This window comes from Halichoerus grypus, chromosome 1 (assembly GCF_964656455.1).
Source record: "Halichoerus grypus chromosome 1, mHalGry1.hap1.1, whole genome shotgun sequence".
In the NCBI taxonomy this organism is placed as follows: Eukaryota; Metazoa; Chordata; class Mammalia; order Carnivora; family Phocidae; genus Halichoerus; species Halichoerus grypus.
Window position 1 is genome coordinate 130,620,948 of NC_135712.1, and position 25,972 is coordinate 130,646,919.

General features: G+C 33.7%; 1 protein-coding gene across 8 annotated transcripts in view; it reads right to left on the bottom strand.

Moving 5' to 3' along the window:
• Positions 1-25,972, bottom strand: part of TBC1D5 (TBC1 domain family member 5) — a 567,676-nt gene that overhangs the window by 340,580 nt on the left and 201,124 nt on the right. For all 8 annotated transcript variants that reach the window (XM_078072157.1, XM_078072131.1, XM_078072109.1 and 5 more), the window contains one exon: positions 11,791-11,921. In XM_078072157.1, the coding sequence (XP_077928283.1) occupies positions 11,791-11,887 (97 nt within the window). In that variant the 5' untranslated portion in view covers positions 11,888-11,921. Of the gene's footprint in view, positions 1-11,790; positions 11,922-25,972 lie in introns of those variants that run through there.

A 25,972-nucleotide genomic window follows, 5' to 3' on the forward strand; every position in this document is an offset into this window, starting at 1 on the left:
AGTAGGAGAATTATTATTAAAGTACACATATTCCCATGATATAAACAATTATTTTGCTCACACATTGCCTTATATGTGACTTGAGTAAGTAAAAGTTAATTCTCACTGTTTATCTGTTGATAAATCAAGGCCAGTGGGTGATTTTTCTGACTAAAACTAAACGTATTTGTACATTCTGGAAAGATAAACAGTCACTATAATGTATAGGAATACAATAATTACTAACTGGTAGAAAATCATTTCCAAAGACTCAAGTAAATTATATTTTTAATACTGGAGATGTAATAAAAGAAAATGACCATTTAAAGTAAGTAACTTGTGATATTACAATTTTTATGATTTACTAGCTTCTTAATTTCTTCTATTTAAAACACTCAGATTTTCCTGAAATCTGAAAAATAAAACAGCTTGAAGCTAACATAATGTTTCTTGTCTTGTGCTTTCCTATATTCATCATCTGGGATTCCTTCTCAGGAAATTCAAGGAGCAGTATATGGTCAAACTCCAGAGTAAAGTACAAGCATTGCATGAAAATGATTTCATATTTCAGAACACCTATTTAATTAACAAGCAAGCCTTCCTTACAGCAAAAGTAGAGCGATGGCTAACTTTTTTTTCTTCAAAGATTTTATTTATTTATTTGAGAGAGAGACAGAGAGAGAGCACAAGCAGGTGGAGTGGCAGGCAGAGGGAGAAGGAGAAGCAGGCTCCTAGCTGAGCAGGGAGCCCAATGTGGGGCTCGATGCCAGGACCCTAGGATCATGACCTGAGCCGAAGGCAGATGCTTAATGACTGAGCCACCCAGGTGCCCCAAACTAACTTATTTTTAATACTTGTAAAACACAAGTTAAGAATAAAAAATACTTGAGATCAGATTAACAATATATCAATAGGGTAAAGTACATTTTCAAAGCTTTTGGTAAAGAGATCTTTTAAGAACGGAATAATGTCAGAGAACCACAGAAAAACCTACATTTACAAACATGAAGGAAAATCATAATAAAATTACCACAACATAACAGATACCCCTTTTTACTACAAATAACTTATGTAATTTCTAAACGGTTAAAATATGCTGAAGTAGATATCAACATCCACCAGTGTAATACAGATTAAAACTCAGTGCAGTACATGGACTATTCTCTGTCCTATTTAAAAAGATCATTGGATCTTTAATAATCGTTAAAATTGTGTGTTTTAAGTGAAACACAAGATGTGCTTTACTCAAGTCTACAAGAAAACTTATAAATATCCACGTATAATCATACTAAAATTTTTACACCCCGATTACATAAAAAGAGAATTTTTACCAAAATATAACAGCTTTACTGAAAAATATTCCTGGCTGTTTTATTACATAGCTGACTGCACAACAAATTAGGGAAATGATTTTAAGATTTAAAGTTAGGAAAAATAGGTCTTTGGGAATTTCCCCTAGAGGAGGAGCAGGAGAAATACAGAAGAGGGATTGAAGAGGTCCTGGTTATTCTCTCAGAGTAAGGTTTAAACATTTTCTTACAATCTCATCTTCCCTGATACTCAGTTCTTCCCTCTGATTGGGTAAGATCAAAGTAAGAATGCCTGTAATCTTTAAAAACATTAGTTTAGGGGCGCCTGGGTGGCTCAGTCGTTGAGCGTCTGCCTTCAGCTCAGGTCATGATCCTGGGGTCCTGGGATTGAGCCCCGCATCACATCGGGCTCCCTGCTCAGCGGGAAGCCTGCTTCTCCCTCTCCCACTCCCCCTGCTTGTGTTCCCTCTCTCGCTGTCTCTCTCTCTCTGTCAAATAAAAAAATAAAATTAAATTAAAAAAATAAAAATAAATAAAAACACTAGTTTAGGTAGATACAGTTTTTAAAATTGGTTAATGTTATGAAAGGAGTTAGAAGTAGCATGAGGGACCTGGAGAATTATACTTGTAAGGGACTAATTATTCATTTCACTACTAAGCCATGGGGGAGGGGGCATCTGTTTTAGTATTAAGTGAATAAAAAGGAGCTGTAACTGCATGAGATGCCAGGTGGTAACTCTTGAAATACTTTTCTAAGCCCTATGAACTAAAAGTTGGGTATGTCATTATTGAAAGAGTCCAAACTCTGGCTCTACTGTCTTTTTTGACCCCACTAATAAATTAGCAAAAGCAACTAATATAATTCTTTCTTAAGAAATTCACTGTGGGTCATTTCACGTAATTGTGGGTTTTTTGGTTTTGTTTTTTTATTGATTGAAACACATTTAATGCATAAATATCATATATATAATTATGATAAAAAGAAAAATACCCAACATCTCACAGGAAACCACTGAAAAACCTAGGGCACTAATTCCTTAGTGTGAAAATTGGCAATTTAAAGGAAAGAATTCAGTATTTACTGTTTTCTGTATTAACTATACTGGCGGGAAATCAAGGAACCCTTTACAAAAGAATTCCAGCTAATAAATATGGAAGGAATGATAGAAATAGAAGATTATCATTTTGTAACCCTTATAAAAAAATTACTGATTTATGTACTAATCATCAATGGATGTGTGCTGAATGGAAGGTTAAATGTGATTATGAGTGTTTTGTTCCTTGACATAAAATATGCATGCCCCACCACACATCACTTTTGTGGTATTCTGTCAAAAAAAAGCATATCCTACAACTAAGCAAAAAACTCAAACTGGTTTTGTTTTTCTAAGATTTTAAGATACTACTGTTACTCTAAATCACCTGTATCTGCTCTAGTTATTCCTAGACCTAGCCAACCAAAAACACCAGCACACAACCTCCCATTTGTGGTGATCCAAGAGTGGTATAAAGGCTGACTGAGCAGGGTAGGAAAAATATCCTAAGGTATGGATATTCCTTTGCAGACCAACTTTGCCCAAGGGGGTAGTGGTAACAGCTTTGACAGGTCTACAGTTTCTGTCTGCCACCAGGGCCAGCAGTGAGGTCTCCTTTTTTCCTAGGACCCTGGGAAATGACTAACATTCATGTATAGCCACAGGTGACTCAATGACTCTTCACATAACCCTCTCTAAAGAGCCTATCTCTTCAGGCAAATAAAGGGAATTGGCACACCAACAGAAAATTTGAAATAAAACTAAAAACCAGATGCAGTTAATAAGGAATGGACAACTCAAGTAAAAAAAAAAAAAAAAAAAAAAAGATCAAAGTCCAGAAGACCTATCTTTTATTTCAAGGATCTACATTTTACCAACAGTGAGCTTCATTGTTAACATTAAATGTCTAACTTGCTAAATCTCAATTCACTGTGAGAGCATGAACACATAAAATTCACATATAAACACCCAAATCTAGTATTAAAGAGTAAGCTGAACCTTCCTCACTAATCAAATATTTTGTCATTGACATTTAACCACTGTCTTTTTAGGTTAATTCTGAATCAGATTTTCAGTTCACTCCCATCCACTCAAATGACTTACTGGTATCTTGAAACTGGCTTACTACTAATTACAGATCATCAATACTCTTCCAATCACCAAATCATTTATTTCCTCTTTTTATACTCTTTAACCTATGCAATCCTTGAAGCACTGACCACTTTGGGCCTTCTGGAAGTTCTCATGTATCTGTAGTTTCTGTAATTTTAGCACTCCTCTATCCCCTACTTTAACTATATTTTTTAACTGTATCTTTATATATATTATATATATATAATAAATATATACAGTTAGAACTATATATATATATATTTTTTTTTAACTATATATTTCAACTATCCCCTCCAATATTTTTTAAATACTACTCCCTTTATCCAATTTCTAACCATGGAGAATTCCTACATAGCAATAATTCTCAGCTCTTTTCCACTCTCTTTCTTTGGATTTTTTATCTGTCTCACATACTTTGAACTGGTATCTCTGAGGGACGACTCTCAGATTCTAACTCATGGTCTTTCAAACTGAAGTCTCTCATTTCCAACTTTCTTTTGGACATCGTGACGTAGAAGGACTGAGCATGGCATGGTCACTGCTCTCTAAATTCACTTCTCCCTATTGTCATAGCATTTAACAAAATCTGTTTTTAAGGAGACATTTTTTAAACCATCATTTTATCTTTGTTACTGTCATTGAAGAACTTCCAAGTCACCCTATTTAACAATCTTTACCTTCAACAAAGCTAACATTTTTCTTGATGGCTTTATAGTCTTTCTTACAGTTTTCACCTAGCTAAACTGCCTTTTACCTTGTTATCTACAAAGAATTTTTTTTAAAAAACATTGCTTTATTTAAAAAACATTGCTTTATTATTATTTTTTTCATCATGAGCGTACTCTTTAATCCCCATCACCTATTTCACCCATCCACCCACCCACCTCCCCTCTGGTAACCATCAGTTTGTTCTCAATAGTTAACAAGTCTGTTTCTTGGTTTGTCTGTTTTTTTTCTTTGCTCATTTATTTTGTTTCTTAAATTCCACACATGGGTGAGATCATATGCTATTTGTCTTTCTCTGACAGACTTATTGCACTTAGCATTATACTCTCTAGGCTCTCTCCATGTTGTTGCAAATGGCAAGATTTCATTCTTTTTTATGGCTGAATAATATTCCGTGTGTGTGTGTGTGTGTGTGTGTGTGTGTATACACACACATACACCTCCTTTATCCATTCATCTACTGATGGACACTTGGGCTCTATGAAGAATTTTTTATTAAAAAGATACTTCTTGCAAAACTAGGCAAACAGTAAAAAGATTAGTGTTTGCCAGAGGCTGGGGGAAGGATGAAGAGGCACAGCATAGACGATTCTGTGAAAATGCTCTGTATGATACTATAATGATGGATGCATATCTTTATACATTTGTTTAAACTCATGTAATATGTAACATCAAGAGTGAATCTTAATATAAACTATGGATTTTGGGTAACTATGATTTGTCATGTAGATTACCAGTTGTAATAAATGAACCACTCTGGCGGGGGGTATAGGTAATGGAGGAGGCTATACATGTGTTGGAGCAGGGGTATATGGGCAATCTCTCCTTCCGCTTAATTTTGCTGTGCACCTAAAACTGCTCTAAAAAATTAAGCCTTTAAGATTAAACAAAAAAAAAGACTTCAAGCCAAAACCTATCTAAATTAATGTAGATCCAAATTCTTAACACAGAATTAATGAAGGTATTGAGCTAGATTATTGGCTACCATTTAACAATGTTCCATCAAATAAATGTATATACCAAACACTCATATGCTGCTCCCATATTCCCTTCATGACTCCCATCACCACATTACTCTACAAACTTCATCTGCCCTGACTCCTTCATCCCTTCCAAAATATTTTTCTCTGCCCTCTTAGAACCCACTTCCATGGTAGCAAATTTCCTTATATTCTCAGACCATCAATGAATTCTTCCACCATCAACCTCCTTGCCTAAGTGTACCTCTTATACTCCCATGGCAAAACCCCTGCCTGCTTTCCTGTGTGACCAAATCCTAGGTGCTGAATTCTACTAGACATAATCATGCAAATTTACAAGCTTGTATACCTATAAATTATGATGTCTTATCTCAACTTGGCCCCCACGGTTTTATATTCTTTATCAAATCATCCAAACTTTTGTCACTTTCCACAAAATCTTCAAATGCTTCTTCTTATCGCTCATCTTCAGCAAATTACCTCACTTTAACTTATCAGAGATTAAAACATCAGTGATATTTCATCGAACTCTGTTTTTGAACTAATGAACCTACTATATCTAAATATCTTCTTTTCTCCTTCCCTCCTAGTATTACAATGAAAATAATGGCCCTTTGTCTACAAATCCCTCCATCTTGGCTCTAGACTGCAAATTTCCAAGACCCCTAGACATTTCTTACATTGATTTTAAAATTCTCAAATACTACCATAACTTTTCACTCTATTCCTCATGCCAGTTTAGTACAGAGTACATCATTAGTTTATTTGAAATACAGACTACTCAAGACTATGGATTCCTGGATAACAAAAAGCACTGTGTTTGTCAATAGTTACAATGCCTCTATCCTGTGCAGACTTCTATTTGCTTAAACCTTTAGCTAATCTTGGGCACTTTTGTTTACCTTCTCCTTAACATCTTGGGTTCTTTGACTCCACACTCCTAGTTTTCCTTCTACTTCTCTAGACACTCTCTCTTAGTCCCCTTTACAGTATCCTCCTCTGCTACAAGGTCTTTATTTTTTTTTTAAAGATTGTATTTATTTGTCGAAGAGAGAGAGAGAGAGCACAAGCAGGGGGAGCAGCAGGCAGAGAGAGAAGCAAGCTCCACGCTGAGCAAGGAGCCCAACGTGGGACTCGATCCCAGGACCCTGTGATCACGACCTGAGCCAAAGGCAGACACTTAACTGACTGAGCCACCCAGGAGTCCCTGCTACAAGGTCTTTAAATTGGCTTTCCTTAAGACTGCTGCTAGGCCTTCTTCTCACACCAGGTGCTGTTATTGGGTGATCACAATCATTCACATTGTTTTTGCTACCATACTTAAGCTGACAAATCTTTATCTCCAGCACCAACCTGTACACTAGGTTTTAGACCCATACATCAAAATCTTTAGAATGCTCTCATTTGAATGTCATAAGGCATTTCTAACTCACATCTGAAACTGAAGTTACAATCTTCTCTGCCACCCCCTGTCCCACCTGCACCACAAAAAGTTCCTTCTTACAGAGCTCCCTATCTCAATACAGGCATTATCACAGACCTAACTGGTCAACTCAGAAAACTAAATGCCACTTCAAACTTCTCACCCTTATCACTTCCTTATATCCAAATATCAAGTGCTGTCAATTCTACCTACTAAATATCTCTTAAATGTTTCTACTTCTCTCCATTTCCGCTTCTATACTTTCCTAGTATAGGCCACTATGATTTCTTACCCAGAATACTGCAATGGCTTCTTAACTGTAACCATAATAATCTTTCTAAAATGTAATTCTGGCAGTAAGATTCCTTCACTAGACTACCTACTGTTCTTAGTATCAAGTGGCTTCATGACCCTGGTCTTCAGTCTCATTTGTGTCCATACCTCCTTTGAATGCTAGCCTCCAACCACACTGAAGAGGGCAGCGGGCAAGCTCATAGCACATACTCTTTACTCACTCAATCACTGGCTAACAGCTATTCATCCTTCAGGTTGTGGCTTAAACAGATATCACACCTTCCTTGACACACCACTACCACAAATTTAAGCTAAATTCCCCAACAACATACTACCTGAGCATACTACTAGTTACTTTATGAAAGTACTTAACCATTCTCCGTCTTAACTGGCCATTTACTTTTCTCTTTCAGGTCCCCCAAATCCTGGCTATTAACCATTACAACTGGCATTCAGAATTATGTTTCTCAATGCTTCCTTTCCAGCACTCCAAATATTCCAAACAATGCCCGGTACACAGAAGGCACTCAAATATTTATTGAATGACAAGATTCCACAACAATCTATATGCACAACAGCAACATTCATATGCACAATAAACAATATTTCTATAAATTGCACTAAGTTATAGAAATCAAAAATTAAGAATGTATTTTTGTAGATTTTTTCACTAGGAGCTACATATATGAAACATGTACATTAAATGTAGGCATACTTTAGTCTACGCTCCCATATTATGGCCGTAAATATCTTGGACAAGCAATCATTTATTTCCTTAGCTTTCCCTTGCTAAGTAATTTTTGCTATGGGCTAATAAGGATATCACAGCTTGACCTTTATCTGCCAGAATATTCTCTTCTGTTGGTTCTTAGGGAAATTCTGATTTGGGTCAAAAATAAAGAAAACATGGAAAAAGTGAATTTTAAGAGGGATTTCAAAGAAGGGAGAGGTCAATGAGACCAAAAGAGGAGAGGAGATTATATTGACTTTTGAAGCCCTGAAAGAACAAAAATTAAAGTACTAAAACAATCAGAGGATAAAACAGGTTTCATACATTACAACTTAGGACAGAAAGGAAAAAGGTAGATGGAAAAAAGATACATGAAGTAATTACTGATTAATATAAGTGAAGGAATTCAAACTGGTAAAATACAATTCATTCATCTGTTATTAATTCAATGGTGTCTGTGCGCCAACAGATACACCAATAGTTTCTGCCCTCATAATGCTTACACCTTAGACAACGAGACAAACAATGAAACAAATAAATGCAGAATTACATTTAAGAATGAGTACTGTGAAGGAATCAAGAATAATGTCACAGAACAATGGCCTTTGGGAAGGTCCAGAGTTTAGAACTGGCTTAGCACATCTGACCATGGCCAGACAGGCAAGACAGCCGTGAACATCATGGTCAAGAGTTTGGATTTTACTATCAGCACAATGGAAAACCACTGAAAAGTTTTAAGCCAGGAAAGGAAGATTTTTTTTTCCTCCTTATGATGATTCCCTCTAATTATAATTAGAGCAAAGGCAGGGTTTAAAGTAAGATGACTTAGACAGCATCCTATACTTTTGTCAGATATCTTTCCAAAACAAATTCATCTTTTACTCAAATCTAAATATAATTCTGCTATATGGAAAACAATATTAAAGATCATAATAGGAGAGCACCATTTTATTATATCAACTTCAGTGAACTATTTTAATTAATACCAATTTGTTCAGCAATAAAGCCAGGCACGCCCTTCTAGTTCTAAAACTCTATGATATTACAACAAAAAGAAAGGAAGATTGGGGACAAAAACAAAATTACAAGAGTCAAAAATGGAGTAGGCAGGATATTCTGAATGTCTTGGATTTTTTTTAAGTAGGTTACTAAATATTTTATCCCTGAAGATTGAAAGAAAGCTTTGAAACAGATATTATATAAAAAGCATTACATTAAGTAATTATCTGAATACTATAAAAGCTGTAAGTAAGAAGGCATATAAAATTGAAGCTAAAAACTCTGGCAATATGTAACAAAGTGCTATTCTCAAAAGAGACTTAATAGAGGAAAATGTTCTTTTCCTCCAAATGAATAATCATGAATAGTTGAACAAACATTTTGGGGTTTTTTTATGGTTTCAACTGAATTACAGGTAACTTGACAATTTCTAATTGATAACCCTTGATCAAAGATCTTGGAATTTAAAGTAGTAAACTATGTATGCGACCAAATAGGACACAGAGAAATATGTCATAATTTCTATGCTATTCTCCATTTAAAAAAGAAATTCAAGCAGTTAAAAGTCTGATTCACATGGAAAATTCTGCATGTATATATTCAAACAGTTCTTTTTTCTGTTCTTACGGACCTTCCACCACCATCCATGAAAATAAACCAATAAGAAGCAGCTTTCTCTTTATTATTCCTACGGTGTGGCTATTTTTCTAATGCTTTCCAGAATACTCAGAATCATTTAACTCAATAATGTACTGTTTCTTTATTAATGTTAAAATTCAGTTTTGAGAAATTGAAGACTTATTTATTTATGGAATCTTTAACAAGAATTAATAACAAAACCATAAAAACGTAACTTCTACATAGAGAAACCACTGATTAAGTCCAGTGTTTGACTACTTACAAAATGAGGTATCCATTTGCCATAAATTCCCTGGTGGGAAAAATGTGTAAAAGGCTTCAAATACGTGGAGAGCCCCATGAAATACATATATTAAAATAAACAAACACACTAGAAAGGTGATGATTCTTCAAATAAATATGACAACCCTATTAAAATGCAACACATGTTTTTCTGCTAAAAGGAAATCTAAGAAGATGAAATAGATGCTTCATATAAAATATTTACATATACAATGCACAAAACCCGCTATGGTTAGTAACCTTCATGGCTTTCAAGAACTAGATATTTACATATCATTCTTTCTGCATGTGCGTGTGCGTATGTGTGTTTTGTATATATTTTTAACAGTTGACAGCTGTTTTAGAGCATACAGAGATGCCAAGCTGAATGAGGGTCTTGATTACTTCAAGATTAGCTATCTAAAGTTTCTATTCATTTTAAGTGTTGTTAGTTGGAAGAGTCATTAGTCACTTCCTTGTCTCATAGAACATCAGCATACATTTACATTGTTAATGAACATTTGGGGTAAATGAATTAATGGCACTTTTAAACATCAATTCATTCCTAATAACTTTGTATGTCATAGAAATGTTAGGCTAGGATATAAACGAAAAGCCTTTTCAGTAAAGGTAACTACTCATTCCTGCAAACAGTAAAGGATAAAATTAATTTAAAATGTTCTTTAACCAGTTAAAATAAAAAAAATAGAACCTCAGTATTTAATGAACTAGACCAGAAAAAATACATACTTAAAAAAAAAAAAACAACTGTGTTCTAAAATAAGCACATAAATCAGAAAATTTTGGTGAAATTATTTTATATACTTATAAATAAAATATATTTATTTTTAAAATACCCACTTACAGAAAAGCTTGTGAAATAATTTGACTTATTTAATTATTAGTGCTTCTTATAGATACTACATTTAAAAAAAAAAATCACTAGGAGATGTAGTATTCTTACCACTGAAATTTTTAAGATGCTGAAACTAAAATGAGATACTAACAATTTTTTTCATATTAAAACCTTGAACAGTCTTTTTGAGACCTTTTCAATAAACACACAAAAATAAAAAGTAAAATCACAAAAATAAGTTGTAGGGCAAGTTATACTCTTTTTAAACATTTTATTTATTTGAGAGAAGGACAGAGAGTGAGAGAGCGTGAGCGCAAGCACCCAAGAGAGCACACAAGCAGGGGGAGTGGCAGGCAGAGGGAGAAGCAGGCTCCCTACTGAGCAAGGAGTCAGAGGCGGGGCTCAATCCCAGGACCCTAAGTTCATGACTTGAGCCGAAGGCAGACACTTAACTGACTGAGCCACCAGGTGCCCCCAAATTATACTATTTTCATTGAAAACAACAATGGCATTTGTATGATGTAGAAGGAAGTAAAGATGCACAAAAACCATAAACACACTCCATAAAGTCAAGCTTTGTACACTAAAGAAATAACCACTTTAAGGAATCATTTTTTTTTAATTCCCCAAACACAAGTTAATAGCAGACCTTTCTACCAATATAGAAAAAAAAATTTGTATCTGAAGTAAACAAAATATATGTGAATCACTTTGACTGTGATTTTTTTTAAAATACAGCTCATAATCCTGATGTATATATTTCATGAGCAAAAAATTACAAGTAGTAACCTGAGTCAATGAATCAACTAAAAATAAAGATAAGGCTTTAAGAATTTGCACAAACTGACAGCTTCCTTTTTCAGATACTATATTATTACCAATACAGAGAAAACAAAACAGAGTTCTGAAACATACACATTTGATAAATTTTTATAAGGTAGACCCTGAATGCAGTTTACCTTTTAACAGTCTCTTTTATTCTTTCAACAATTTCAATGTATAGATCTTTAAAAGTAAGACACACATTTCAATTAGTTTAAAAGAGAGAGAGAGAAGAGAGAATGAGGCAAGTCTTTTATCCTGGAATAATGTCAACTTACTTTTAAAGGCAAAAAATCCCTGTAAAATCAACACCAGAAGCTTAAGACTTCTTTAAAGGATGTTTGACAAAGGCCATTCCCTATGCTGAAGATATTGTTTATCTTTTTTTTTTAAGAATGACAGTGCATTAAACATTTGGCTAATGCTTCTGTCTATAATTGAAAGTTGATGTTGTGTGGTATTCATTAGTGTCAGAGTGCTCTCTACCTATCCAGGGAAGTGTGCTTCAAGATACCCTGCTCTGCTTCATGAAAAGAACTACATACAGAAGGCAGGCAGAGCTAACTAGAGGCTCTCTGCTAGGTTTTCCATTAACCACAGAATGTATCTGCATAGAAAACTCACCTCCAGTCTTGTTTGAGTAACTTGACAAGGGATCGATGCCCACTTCTTGTTCTTCTGGCTGCAGAGGGTGTCTAGTTTCAGATAAGGAATGATACATTGTGAGAACTGGACAATGTCACCAAAGTAACTACCTGGGAGATTTAAAAAAAAAAAAAAAAGAGAGAGAGAGAGACAGAGAAATGATATTTTTTCATTTTGCTATGACTGGGAATAAATACAAGATTGAAATGATTAAATGAGCATTACAGACATTAACAAGTTTTCCGCAGGCTTCAGGGACTGTTACAACACATTGGCAGGCATATGCAAAGAAGCAAAAAGTGGCACAAAATTTCCATTTCAACAACTCTCCACAAATTTGAACTTCACTGGTAACCTTTACCTCAATGTTCAATCACATGTATTTTCAATAAACTTCTGCACAGAAAGTTGAATTGTAAGTTAAATTACAGTCCCATTTATAGCATCTTCTTATTTCATTGTCAAAACAATATCCATTTACAATAGAAAATTTCAAAATATAGAAAGTATAGCAAACTAAAATCATTCATAATTGTGTTAGCTAAAAATAGTAGCCCTGTTAACATTTCATTTTATTACACATATCCTTCCTGTTTCTGTTCTGGCATTTAAAACATATATTTTTTAATGTGATCTAACATACTAAGTATACTGATTATATAAATTATTGTGGATATTTTCCATCCCATAAAAAAGACCATATTATCACTTCAAATGGACCCCTAGTATTCCATTAAATAACTATACCAATTTATGTAACCAATTCCCTATTAGTGAACAGACAGAATGCTTTCAGCTGTTCAACACTATAAACAGTTTCACAATGAATATATTTTAGTAATATTTCTATGCCAACCTATGATTATTTCCTTAAGATAAATTCTTATGTCACTGCTGGACCAAACATGTATTTAAAAAAATAAGACTCTATGATAAGTTTTGGCAAATTATGCTCTAGAAAGATTTGTACATAGAACAATTCATTCCCCTGCACCCTCATTAACAATGGGAATGGGTAATTCATTTTATCGACCAGTGTGATAGTCAAATTTTATATTGCATTTGCTTGATAACTAGTGAGATTACTGAAGATTCATCTGTTTTCTCTGACATTTATTTATTATCTTTTGTGGATGGAGTTTCTTATTATGATTATCTTCATAATTTGTAAGCATTCGTTAGATCTTAAGAATATTAAACCTTTGTCACGTGATACAGATACTTTTCTCAGAGTGTGTCTGTCTTCAAATAACATGGTGTTTTTGTGACATAAGTAATTTTTCATTTCTGTGCACCCAAATATATCTGTATCTCTTTTATGGCTTCTACCTCTAGTATTATTATGCTTACAAAGGCAAGATTATATAAATAACCACCTATTTTTTAATTCATTTTGAAGGTTTTTCTCCTAGGTTCTGATTTCTATAAATGATTCAATTTAAACAAAGATGTTTTTAATTAATTATTATTGAACTTTTAAGCTACACTAACTACTTACAAATTTTCTTTGTTTATAAGCTGCATATAACCTTCCCAAATCAGAATTTTCCAAAAAAATAAACTGGGCTCACTAATTTTCATCCAAAATAATGTAACACATGAAATTTTAAGTTTCAAGAGAAGGGAGAGACATGATATAGGAAGAGTAAATGAGGAATGATAAATTGGAAAAAGAAGCCCAACGAAAACAAGTATATAATTTTACAGGATATGGACTCCACTTACGGAGAAAAGGTTCCAGAAAAGCCAATGAATATACAAATCTTTGACCAGCCTCTTCCCAACACAACATGCTCTTCTATCCTGCTTAGTTTCTCCCTAAAACTCTCGCTTTGTAAATACTCTTGTACATTTTCTGAGTTTTACCAGAACTCTCCAACTCTCACCCACTCACACTCACACCCACCTTAGATTGTGGCTAAAACAAAAGCAAAAAGGTAAGCAAAACCAACACTACAGAAAGCAGAAAACTTTCACTGCCAACATACAGTAAGAATTTCTAAAGCCATAAATCAAGTCCTAAATCCATAAATCTAGACAGCTGTCAGTTATTTGCTGCTTTTGTGTGCAAATATTTAGCACTTACAATACTGAAGGAATTCTGGGGAATACAGTCTAGTAGAGGACAGCAAAAAGTAAATGATCAGTTACATATATTATAAAACAGAATCTGATTAATTTTGATTAAATGAATAAACAGATTAAAAAATAAAGTCCTCTGCTATGGAGAAGTAAGGACCATCAAGCTCAAATGCCTAAAGGGGTCAAGCAAAGAGCATTATTAATCGAAATGAACGTCGATTGAGCAATGAATATAAGTCAAAACCACTCTAAATGCTTCATGCATATTCATCATTTCATCCTCCCAACAGCCCTACTGACATACCTTCCTCATCATTTTCATTTTACCAAAGAGAAAACTGAGGTACAAAGAGATTAACTAATTTGTCTACAGTCACACCAGTAGTAAGTACTGAAGCCAGAAAGCTATCTTGTCTAGCTCTAGAGCTCACATTCTTTACTCCGGCACTATATTTGGCTCTCAGTAAGTCAATGAGACAAACAGGCAAGGTATAAAGCAAAGGGGCATAAGAGGATGGGGTCTGTGAATGACTGAAACACCCTTTACTCTGCTTTGGCTTATTCAAGACAAGCTAGAAATCCAGAATTTTATGTGAAATCTCTTTAAAGTGTTGGCAAATAATTCCAATTAAAAAAAAATTGTGTGGAATAGATTAAACACATTTCAAAATTGTATTTGGCCCATGGACAACTATTTTAATGTTAAGATTCATATTCTCCATACATTTTGTTATACTTTTGAAAATATGAGAGAAAACATTTGAAAATGCATATTCCAAGTTAACAGCCAGATTTCCATAAAATTTCTTTAATATCCTAGACATGTTTTCATATCATTACCTTAATTTTTTATTTTTATAGTACACTTTCGCTGTTATACACTTCACATACCTAAAATATACAAATAAGGGAATTTTATGTACTTTGAACTTTATGAGAGATAAACAAGTAACTACCAAACTGATATCAAAGTATATGTTTTAAAAGAACATTAAAAAAAAACACACCTTTCTAGCTAAAATAAGATACTCTACAACATGATGATGTTCATATATTCACTCAAGATTTTCAAAGATACTTAAGGTCTTTTTGACTCCTTCGAGAAAGTTAGGTTCAAGAAGTCATTCACTGATTTTAGCTTTAATAATAATTCTTTAGAAACCAACATCTATGGTTATAATCAATAACCAACATATAAAATTTACCAAATATCTACAACTAGTCTGTACAATTAGGCATCCACTATATTCTAATTTATTATGCCTATAGATTGAAACTGAATCACTAAAATTCTTTTATATTCAAATAAAGCAAACTGGCTAAATAGTAATAATGAGTTATTTTCAAGAAATCTGTTGAAGAAAAAGTTTACATGATGTTCTTACTTTTAATTATGGATTTAAATAATAATCTTGTTCAAAAGTAACTTATTAAGCAGGTGCTGCTTTGTTTTTTGTTTGGTTTTAAATACAAAGGCTACTTTAGCTTTCTAGTATAAAAAAATATTTAATTGCAAGTTGGCTACTGCTATTGTGATTACCTTATAAAACCACAATATAGTGCTGCTTTTAAATGTGAAGTAATTCTCTTAAAAATTTTCCAATTTGTGTTTTGTGATAAGACCAAGAGTAAAAATATTTGACTACTACAAAGAAGAATATCAAAGGTTTTTAAATAAATGTGTCTATATTCATTTTAACCACTATTATGAATAATCTTTCACCTATAAATATCAGACCGTAAGAAAATATTTGAAAAAAATTCAAATAAAGTAATTAAGGGAACTTTTTTTAACCTAAAAATTTTAAGATAATCATTATTAAAAGTCAAAATGGCATAAACATTTTGAAAGGCACAATGTACCATTACATCTTGTATTTGTATTACAAACCAGACTTCTGTATTTGATATGACTTAATCTTCTCTATATAAAAGGCAGATGGAGAGAAAAATATATAATGACCAAAAATAAATACCTTAGAGTAAAGGACTACTAAAATTCATAATTGATGGATTTCAGTTTTCTTAAATAATGTCAATCTGTCTTGAGAATTTCCCTGACAAAACCCTCAGAATTTTTAAAACTGAAGGCAATCTTATTTTTTCTAATTCAGAACACACAGCAATATACCTTCTAAGACTTGAGAAAGGAGATATCCCTTCTTTGCTACATTACCATAAATAACAGTTAAATTTTCTGCTTCACATAAACTCAAAATTCACAAAACTCAAAACTGGTTGTACAATATGGTTTTACTGCTATCCTGGTCACAGGAATTGACACGTTAGGCTGAAACTGCCATTTAAAATCCAAGACTAATCTTAAGGACAGTTATATTGGCTTTACAAATCTGGTTCTTGCAATATTAAATCTCAGGATAAAAGTGATCTGCCTGAAAGAAGGTAAGTCTTGTGAAAATAGTTAATATTTAATGAGAGGGTAAGAGTTTAGCACTAAAGCTTAGATGACAGTTTTAAAATATATTTAATAAAATTTCACGGCGCCTGGGTGGCTCAGTCCTTAAGCGTCTGCCTTCAGCTCAGGTCATGATCTCAGGGTCCTGGGATTGAGCCCCGCACTGGGCTCCCTGCTTGGCGGGGAGCCTGCTTCTCCCTCTCCCTCTACTGTTCCCCCTGTTTGTGCTCTCTCGCTCTCTCTGTCAAATAAATAAATAAAATCTTTAAAAAAATAATAATAAAATTTCAAAACAATATTATTTTCCATGTCAAGTGAAGCAATACAAGCAGTCTCAAGTGAAAATCTCAAATTAGCATTATACAGACAAAAGGACAGGTCAGTTCAATAACTTTTTTTTCTTTTAAAATGGTATCACGTCAACAAAAGCCTTTAGAGAAATAATTTATACCCTCTGAATCCAAGTTCTATGTATTTTCAATGTGTATTCATTCTTTCACAGCTTCTAATACATAGGCAGAGAATTAGCATTCTGAATTGTGTCTTCTAAAGACATCCATATTCAGAAAAGCTCATATACGCATACTTCATTCATTTAAATTCTTGACTGATGGTAAACTTAAAAGTCAAACACTGAAATGACAGAGTAATATTACTTTACATAAAGATATCTCCTATAAGAAAAGCATATCAAAGAGCTTAAATGAAGTATTTCCAGAGCACAGTTATCAAAGGGAGAGAGGATATGGTATGAATAAGTATCTGTCACGATAGCATGCATTTACCATGATGGGTATATAACCTAAAACATGACATCTTGGCTATAAAAGCAACAAACTTTGATAGAAGCTGTATTTTCATAATTAAGAGAGAGAGTAACTGAACATTATCTATAGAATTAATGATTAAAAAAACCTCTTTTATTTAAAAATGTTGGCAGCTAGAGGTAAATTTGATGTTTGGGAATAATGATGTTCTAAAGTCTTCCTCATAAGGGAGAGAAGGAGGTAGGAAAGGAGGAAGGAAGAAAGAATGAAAGAAAAAGTGAAGAAAGAAGTAAAGCAAAGAAAGAAAGAATAAAGTTCTATTTTTAAATTCTGTCAATCTTTAATGCAAGAGGGTTACATTGGACTCTGAATAAGTTAAGTATTAAAATCAATCATCTGAAAGTCTTAATATTTAATATTGGTTAGATTGTGTATCAAAGTAGTTTTATTATTTATTTACTCCAAACCTTTCCAGAATACTTCATCTGACAACAGGGGTTCTGTTTCTCACAAGATAAATGCATTTACAATGCCAAATAAATTATATATAAAAGCATTTGTCTTAATACATGTCATTCAATATTAAATATCACTCATTGGTAAAATCTTGAAAACCTAATTCACTTTTACCAACCACACAATTGTACTATCTAAGTGTTGCCAATTAAACAGGTATAGGAATACATAAGGGTCTACCATCCTAAGAACAATGATCAAAAGAAAATTAAAATTATAAGACTTAATTCTTACAGTTTCCAGGCTACCAGAACAAGATGTTTAGGGCAAACAATCCACTATAGAAATAAACTAGATTCATAAACTAGATATATATATATATATTCAGAAATAAGAAGAATATATGAAATGTTCACAGGTGGGCTTAAATATTTTATATTACAAAATAAGAATATATTTGGTCTTTCAAATATTCAAATGCTATAGAGTAATAGAAAGTGGCAGTTGTGACTATATAAACCGAGAGAAAATTGAGCATTATAAAAAGTTAAAGTGGTCTAACAAAAAGCTCTCCACAGTATATCCTTATTTGCTTTCAGAGTTCTCTAGAACAGATGCTCAAGACGCAAAGACTGGGAAAGTAGCTCCGCCTAATGACCAAATCTTTTGTTATTATACAGCCATACCAAAATACTTCCAATTGTGACTGTCCCTATTTTATACAGAGAACACCTCAAGCCTTTAAACTACTCAGTCAGGTTTTCATAAAATCAAGGTAACTATAACAATTAGGTGGTCAAGAAGAATGAGCAATATTTGAAAAGAGAAAACCTTTTTGAAATGTCAGCCTTGAACATCAAAATTATACAGAATGATGAGGAACCAAGCTTATATTGCATATAAATACGAGAGCATATTAGGCTGCATTTAATTACCAGTTCAAACAACAACTTGATCTAACCTTTGACAAGTAAAATAAATGTTCTGAATAATTTAACTAAAGTAAACATTTGCTGTTAATGCTAGCTAATTATAGTAAGAGCTGGAAAGAGAAGGGAAAAAGAGATGAAGAGAAGTGAAGAGAAAGGGAGATGAAATTTTTTTAATTAATATTAAGATCTGCAACATTTCACTGAAACATGATTTTCAATGAACTTAACTCACATAAAAGGGCAAACTCAGTCAAACACAGTTGCTTTATAAATACTCAGATAAAGAAACATTATGGCTGATTAGAGATTTTATTCTTTCAGTTGGTAAAAATCACCAGACTACCACGGAGATAGGAAAACTAGGTATAGATGAACTAAGGTACATCCAGCCCTCTTCACCCAAGGAGCTCAAAGTTGAGTGAGGAAAGAGCCCAGGAAATAGGTGGCCAGACTTAGCATTAGCTAATTAATTGAAATTATTAATTAATTGAAATAAAGTAAAAAATACAGATGCCCAGTCAAATGTGAATTTCAGGAAAACAATAAAAGTAGTATCTATAACGTACTTATACTAAAAAGTATTCACAATTTATCTGGAATTCAAATTTAATTGTGCATCCTGTACTTTATCTAACAACCCTACCAATAGATAAATGAAGATGAGTATCTATGGGAAAATACGTGGTATGCTCATTATAGGAGTCCCAGGATTAAATGAGATCAAAACTCTGAGAGTAAGATCCCAAAAAAACTCACCCCAAAGCAGGAGAGAGTTATTTTTCCAGAGCTGCAATCTAGTAATCATTAATTAGTAATCACTGATGGGAAAGACCAAGATAACACTACTCAAAGTACCCGGCCCCACAGCAACTTGTCTTTCAATTTCCCTAAGTAACTGCAAATAAATATAATAATAAACAAATGAACAAACCAATTTCTTAATGGAAATCATCCCCTACCAAATGCAGAAAAATGAAACAACCCAACAAAAATCTAAGAGCCACTGAGGACCCTACTGAATGGAGATAGAGTACATGACTATTCTAACAGTGAGATTATCTTTACCACTAAGGAAAATAGGTGCATTTAGAAAAAAGAAAAAAAAACAAAAAACAAAGAAAATTGAGCTTTGTTAACTTGTTGAGACCATTCTTATTCAAATATATAACATTTTCATTCTCATATTGTAAATAAAATGTTAATAAATATTCATGATACTGCATAAGAATCTGGGGTATGGTAAGCTCTGAGTGTGACCTTAAATTTTAAAAAAATAATGCATAATGTGAAGACATGTTATACTCCATATGAAAAACACCAATTTAACTGATTAGTGACTTCAGAAATGACTCGCTTATTTGCTCATGGTAAGTAGTAGCTTCTATATATTTGGACATATGAAACAAGAAGCCTCAGTATGAATGTAAAAATGTTTCAATTATAATAGAAGATCATCATTATTTATAGAGACAATAAAAACTCCAATTTTCCAACTTGATGACATATATAGAGATTTTTCTATAATTGATAACAGAAAATGACAGTCACCTAAAATAGTAACCTACTGTAAATAATGAATTTGAGCTTCACTGGAAACTAATAGGACTTGAGAGATTCTCTGAGTCTTTGCTATTCATGTTGATTGTAATAGTTCCATCTTTACCCAAAAGAGACTTGTATATATATAACTTCTGTCTGTATATTTTCTAACACCAAAACCACAATGTTCATGTAAAAAAAAAAAAAAAGATACATATGTATAGCTTAAAAATGTAAACATTATGGGCCCTCAAAATGAGAATAAAACTGTCTACATATTTTTACAAGAAAGTAAGTTTCAAGCACTGTAAAATGAAAGATGGATAAAGAAAAAGGGGTTAAGTATAAAAAACAGAAGATGATACAGTGTTCACATGATATCCCAATGTCACAAAGCATAAGGGTTCTATGGCTACTACTGAAGAATTTTTCAAGACATCAATGCATACTGAAAAACCAGAATAAGTCCATGAATGCCATGTAGAACAAGTGAGGAGCTGAACAGGTTGATGAAAGAGTGCAATTAACAAAACAATAAATACACAAATAGTAATGTGAGTATACACAGGGACAACAGAGAGGCTACACAAACCCTATTCCAACTGCCAAGGACTTTTACTGGCAAATATACATACTTCTTCCTGTGTATATACTTTAGCAGAAGACAGCACGCTTTCTTCAAAATTTCACTGAATATCACAATAATGTTTAAAAGATAAGTACATTAAATCAGATATATAGATTTCTTACCACACTGATTTAAATGAAAACATTGCATAATTTCTAAAATTTTGATAATGTATGCCTAAACCTCAGCAAACACTTAAAAGGTAGATTACAAACTTCATGCCACCCTTTACCCATTTACAAAACAATGACATAGTCACTTGGAATTATATTGAGTTAAATAAATAGAGATATGAAGCTCTGAAAACTGTTTAGGGCCTGGAAATTTTATCTTAATTTCTAATGAACTAAATAGGATCAAGCACTTCAAGTGACATTATCATAAGGTAATTTTTTCCTATAGAGGCTTTTGAAACCAGGTAATAATCTCCCCCCACCCAAGTCCAAATATACTCACTTTCACTTAAGTACATTTTTACAAAGTCTTCCTTAGCAAAAACAAAAAAAGTGTTCTTATAACTTTAAAAACCATATATACAATAATATTTATTTTAATTTTATTTTATTATGTTATGTTAATCACCATACATTACATCATTAGTTTTTGATGTAGTGTTCCATGATTCATTGTTTGCGTATAACACCAAGTGCTCCATTCAATAATATTTTAAATAGCTAGGATTTTAAATCCTAGAAAAATCAAGTAAAAGATTAAGATGTCCAGTTATTTTTAATGCCATAGGAAGACTTTGTCCAAGCAGTATGAAGCTCTAAGTTTTTACTAAATATTTAAGAAAGTCCACTTGTTATTTAAGTATTAAGTGAACATAAGTGGTCAAAACAGTAAACTTACATAATTACACAAATACATTGGTATGATCTTTTCTCTTTCCCATATTTGAGAAACTAATACTTTGCCTTCTAGTACAATATGGATTATTTTTATATGCCACACACACCCTTTTGGAACAGGATGATCATTCTTTACAAAATCATTCTAGCAATTTACTGACAGAAAAGTGTTAACACCCAAAAAATGTATGAAAATTAATCTATATTTTTTAGTTACTACTAGAATTTCAGAATGGACATAGTGACTGAAATTCCTGATATACTTCTTTAAACCATCTCATTTCAAAAATTATTTTATTGAGGGGGCGCCTGGGTGGCTCAGTCGTTAAGCATCTGCCTTCGGCTCAGATCATGGTCCCAGGGTCCTGGGATCGAGCCCCGCATCGGGCTCCCAGCTCAGCAGGAAGCCTGCTTCTCCCTCTCCCTCTCCCCTTGCTTGTGTTCCCTCTCTCACTGTCTCTCTCTCTGTCAAACAAATAAACAAAATCTTTAAAAAAAAAAAATTATTTTATTGAGTACCCTGTGGAAGTCTGCAAAACAGCAATTGTGAGCCCATAGGCAAGCCACATACGTATATCTATAGTTAAATAAGCAACCAAATATAAAAATGGATCATGAAAGAATTTTCATGGAATCATGTTAACACAAAACTAAATTTTAAGATATCATACCTTAACATTTAATGCAATCTTATTTTGATGAATCTAGTAATTTTAATCTAGAAGTAAAATTGCTAGATCAAATTGTTTGCCTATTTTTAACTCTAACAAAATTATGTCAAACTTCTACCTGAAGTGGCTATACTAATTTATGTGTTGGTATGGGACAGTTCCTATTTTTCTATATCCCTGCTAGCTCTTAATATGACCCTCTTCCCCCCACCCCCAATCTGAATGGTATGAAGTGGTATCTCACTGTGGTTTTAATTAGCATCTCCCTGACTACTTCTTGATTGAAAATCCTTTCATCTGTTCTATTAGAGTTCTCCAGAGAAACAAAACAATAGAAGATTTTAGAGAAAAAGTAGAAGAAAGAGAGAGTTTTATTACACAGACCTGGCAAGTTCAACCTGCAGGGTGAACAGGAAGGCAGGCTGGAGATCCAGGGAGAGCCAATGTTCTATTTCAAAGGCTGTCAGATAGGAGAAGCCAATGATAATACGGCTTGAAGGCCATCAGAAAGAGAGGATGTAGATGAAGTCCAAGTCAGTCTGCTGTAGAATTCCTTTTGCTAGGGGTAAGGTCAGCCTTTTGTTCTATTCAGGCCTTCAACCGATTAGATGAGGCCCACCCACGTTATGAGAGCCAATCTACTTCTGCCCATGTAAATATTAATTTCATCCAAAACACCCTCACAAAACCACCTGCAATAATGTCTGACCAAATATCTAGGAACCCCCTGTGGCTACTTACTAGCCATTTGGGTCATCTTTTCTAAGAGCTGCTTGTTCATATCTTTTGCCCAGTTTTCAACTATGCAGTCTTTTGCTTAATAATTTATAGGATTTTTTAGAAAAAAGAAATCACAGATACATAATAATTTTAATACAGTATTAAAAAATCATAAGTACAGTGTAAATTAAATTACCATTCATGTATACTTTAAATGGTCCCCATATGGCAAATAATGTTGCAGGATGCATTCTGAAAAGAATGATTTAAAGAAAACCAAATTTTCCCTTTGTAAATATGGTACAATGAACAACTGATTATGTTCCTGAACAAAAAAGAAATAAAGAATGATTATGATAATTTGTTCAACGCTTTCTCCATGCTAAGAGAGGTGTGCAGTACTGATGATTACTGCATGCTTAGTAAATGCCAGCTAGACACTGTGCTTTATGTTACTATCCCATTCAATCTCCTCAGCATCTTATCAGAAAGGCATCATTATCATCCCTATTTTATATATGTGGATATTGAAATGAACAGGTTAAGGATCTCAGCTCAATGGCACACACTAAGTGGCTGGGACATGAATTCAGACTTCTTTAGAAATTCATTTTAAGACATTCCTACTGTCTTCCCACTGTGTATATTGGTACTAGGAAAGGAACTCCAGGGAATAAAGAACGAGGAGAGGCAACATCCTTGCTGTCTTAACACTTAGAATCTGATAGGAGGCAGAATATAGAAAATGTACATACCATGTAATGCAAGACAGAATCCCATAGCAAAGGAGATGTATTAGAAGAGCTCTAACTCTAAGAAGTCAAGGGATAATCAAGGTTCCATGATGCCTGCTGACATATAAATACACCTACGGTTCTCAATACCTTTCATGATCTACCCACATCTATCTTTCTAATCTTCTCCTTTATATCTTTTCATTCTTTAAAGACATCCAGTGTTCTCCCACCTCTATTTATTTGGGCAACTAGCCTTGGTCAAAAAAACCTATCCAACCCCATTCCTCTCTCTCGGAAATATTTCTTTAAAACAAAACAAAACAAGACAAAACAAAACAAAACCACTCTTCTATTCTCATGATCTGGCAAATAACAGTAAATATTACTGACTAAATATCTATCAGACCAGATCCCAAAGTTCATCTCAATGGCTCCCTTCTCTCTGAAATGCTTCCTAACTCCATTCCATTCTGCTCCAAACAATTAAATGGATAAATTCAGAAACTAGATCATATAAAAGCCAATCCCGTATTTCTACTTCTAATAAGGAAAAAGTAAACAAAACAGGCTTTCTCTCTTCCAAAAGAATCAAAAGGCAAGAAAGAAAAGCCCCTCCTCCTAGAATGCACTGGCATCATACTTCTTTCCACTACCATGCTTTACGATTCCCACCAAAGGAAATTTCCATAATCTACTTTTTGTTGACACCAGTGACAGAGTCACATTTTGTAGGCTCAAATTGAGGAAATGCCCTTATTAACTATCTGACCTTAGTAAGGTGGTTAAACTCTTTGTCCCTTAGTTTCTTCAAAGTAAAATGAGAAATATCCATTTCACAGCTTTTGTGAGGATTAAACAAACAAACCTAAAGAACTCAGAAAAATACTGGGCACATACATAGTAAGCACTCAATAAATACTAGCTATTATTGTTATTACTATCACCATCACACTGCCACTGCTCTGATGGCGATGTTTACACAATTAGGTTATTAGAATGAGAGCAAAGACAGAAGGGTACTTACAGTTCAAAAACACAAATCCTTCAAATATCCCATAAGATTTGTTCTCTACCTTATACACTGCAATTAGATTTCACATAATATTTTCTCAATTTGTTTACTGAGAAAGGAAAGAAGGAAACAGAAATTGGACAAAGCAGGGACTGCACAAGTGTAACATACATTCAACTTAGAAAATACTTGTTGAATCCTCCCGTATGGGAGCAGCTAGGCTAGAAGGTAATCATTTAGAAGTGAACAAGACAGTCAACGTCTCTGTCTTCCGAGAATTTACATTCTAGGGGAAGAAAAACAATAAACTAAGCATAAAAAATAATTTACATGTCAAGTAGTGACATATGTTATGAAGAAAATGTAGAGAGGATAAGGGGACAGAGTATGATGGGGCATCACTGAGAGCTTGAGAGCTTGAGAGCTGGGAGCTTATTTGTGAAAGTGTAGTCTTGGGAGGCCCTGAGAAGGTGGTGGCATTTGAATAAATGAGGGAACAAGCCACTGGATCATTTGGGGGCAGAGCTTGCTGGGAACAGCAAATGCAGAGACCCTAAAATGGGAAACAGCTAGGAGTTTTGGAGGGACAAAGAAGGATGGGGTGTGAATGAAGAGAAATGGGGTGGGAGGGACAGGAGAGAGGCCCTTTATGTCCTTTTAGGCCATGAAAAGACTCTGGTTTATACTTTGAGTGAGATGGAAAGGCATGGGGGGCTTGTGCACGGGAGTGAGAGATGATATGATGGAGACCACATTACATGTCTCAAATGAGGAAAAACACTGAGCACCTGGGTCATCCACTCAGGACCTTCTTCAGAAAAGAGCCTTTCCTCAGAAAGTTAAGAATAAAAGATCAGTCCCAGAAGTAATATCAAGACTATGGTACACTAGAAGGAGGAAGATAAGGTAAAAAGGAGTCAGCATAGAAAAAGTATAGTAAAGGATGGAAAACCAAGTCACACAAAAGGGCATCTAGACAGATGACAGTCCTCGGGATGCTTCTAGTATTTTGGAGAAATGAAATACCTACAGTCAATCAACCAACCAATCAAATTAGAGAGCCATATAAGAAAATATAATACTAAATGTAATTTGATTTTATTCTGTATGAATTCAGTATCTTTAGCTGTTTCTGAGTAAATGACACCTACTGACTACTGAAGATCAGGAGCTCCTAGCCCAGTGTCTGTATATCAAGTCCTAATAAGAGAAAATGATAGGGGAGGATGAACATGTGAATGAGCCCAGGAAAGAAAATCTTTGCCCCAACTCACACAATCTCTGCTTTGTGAGGCACAAAGGCAAAACAAAATCTAAGTCTCTTTTTTCACTGATTAAAAATATTGCCCT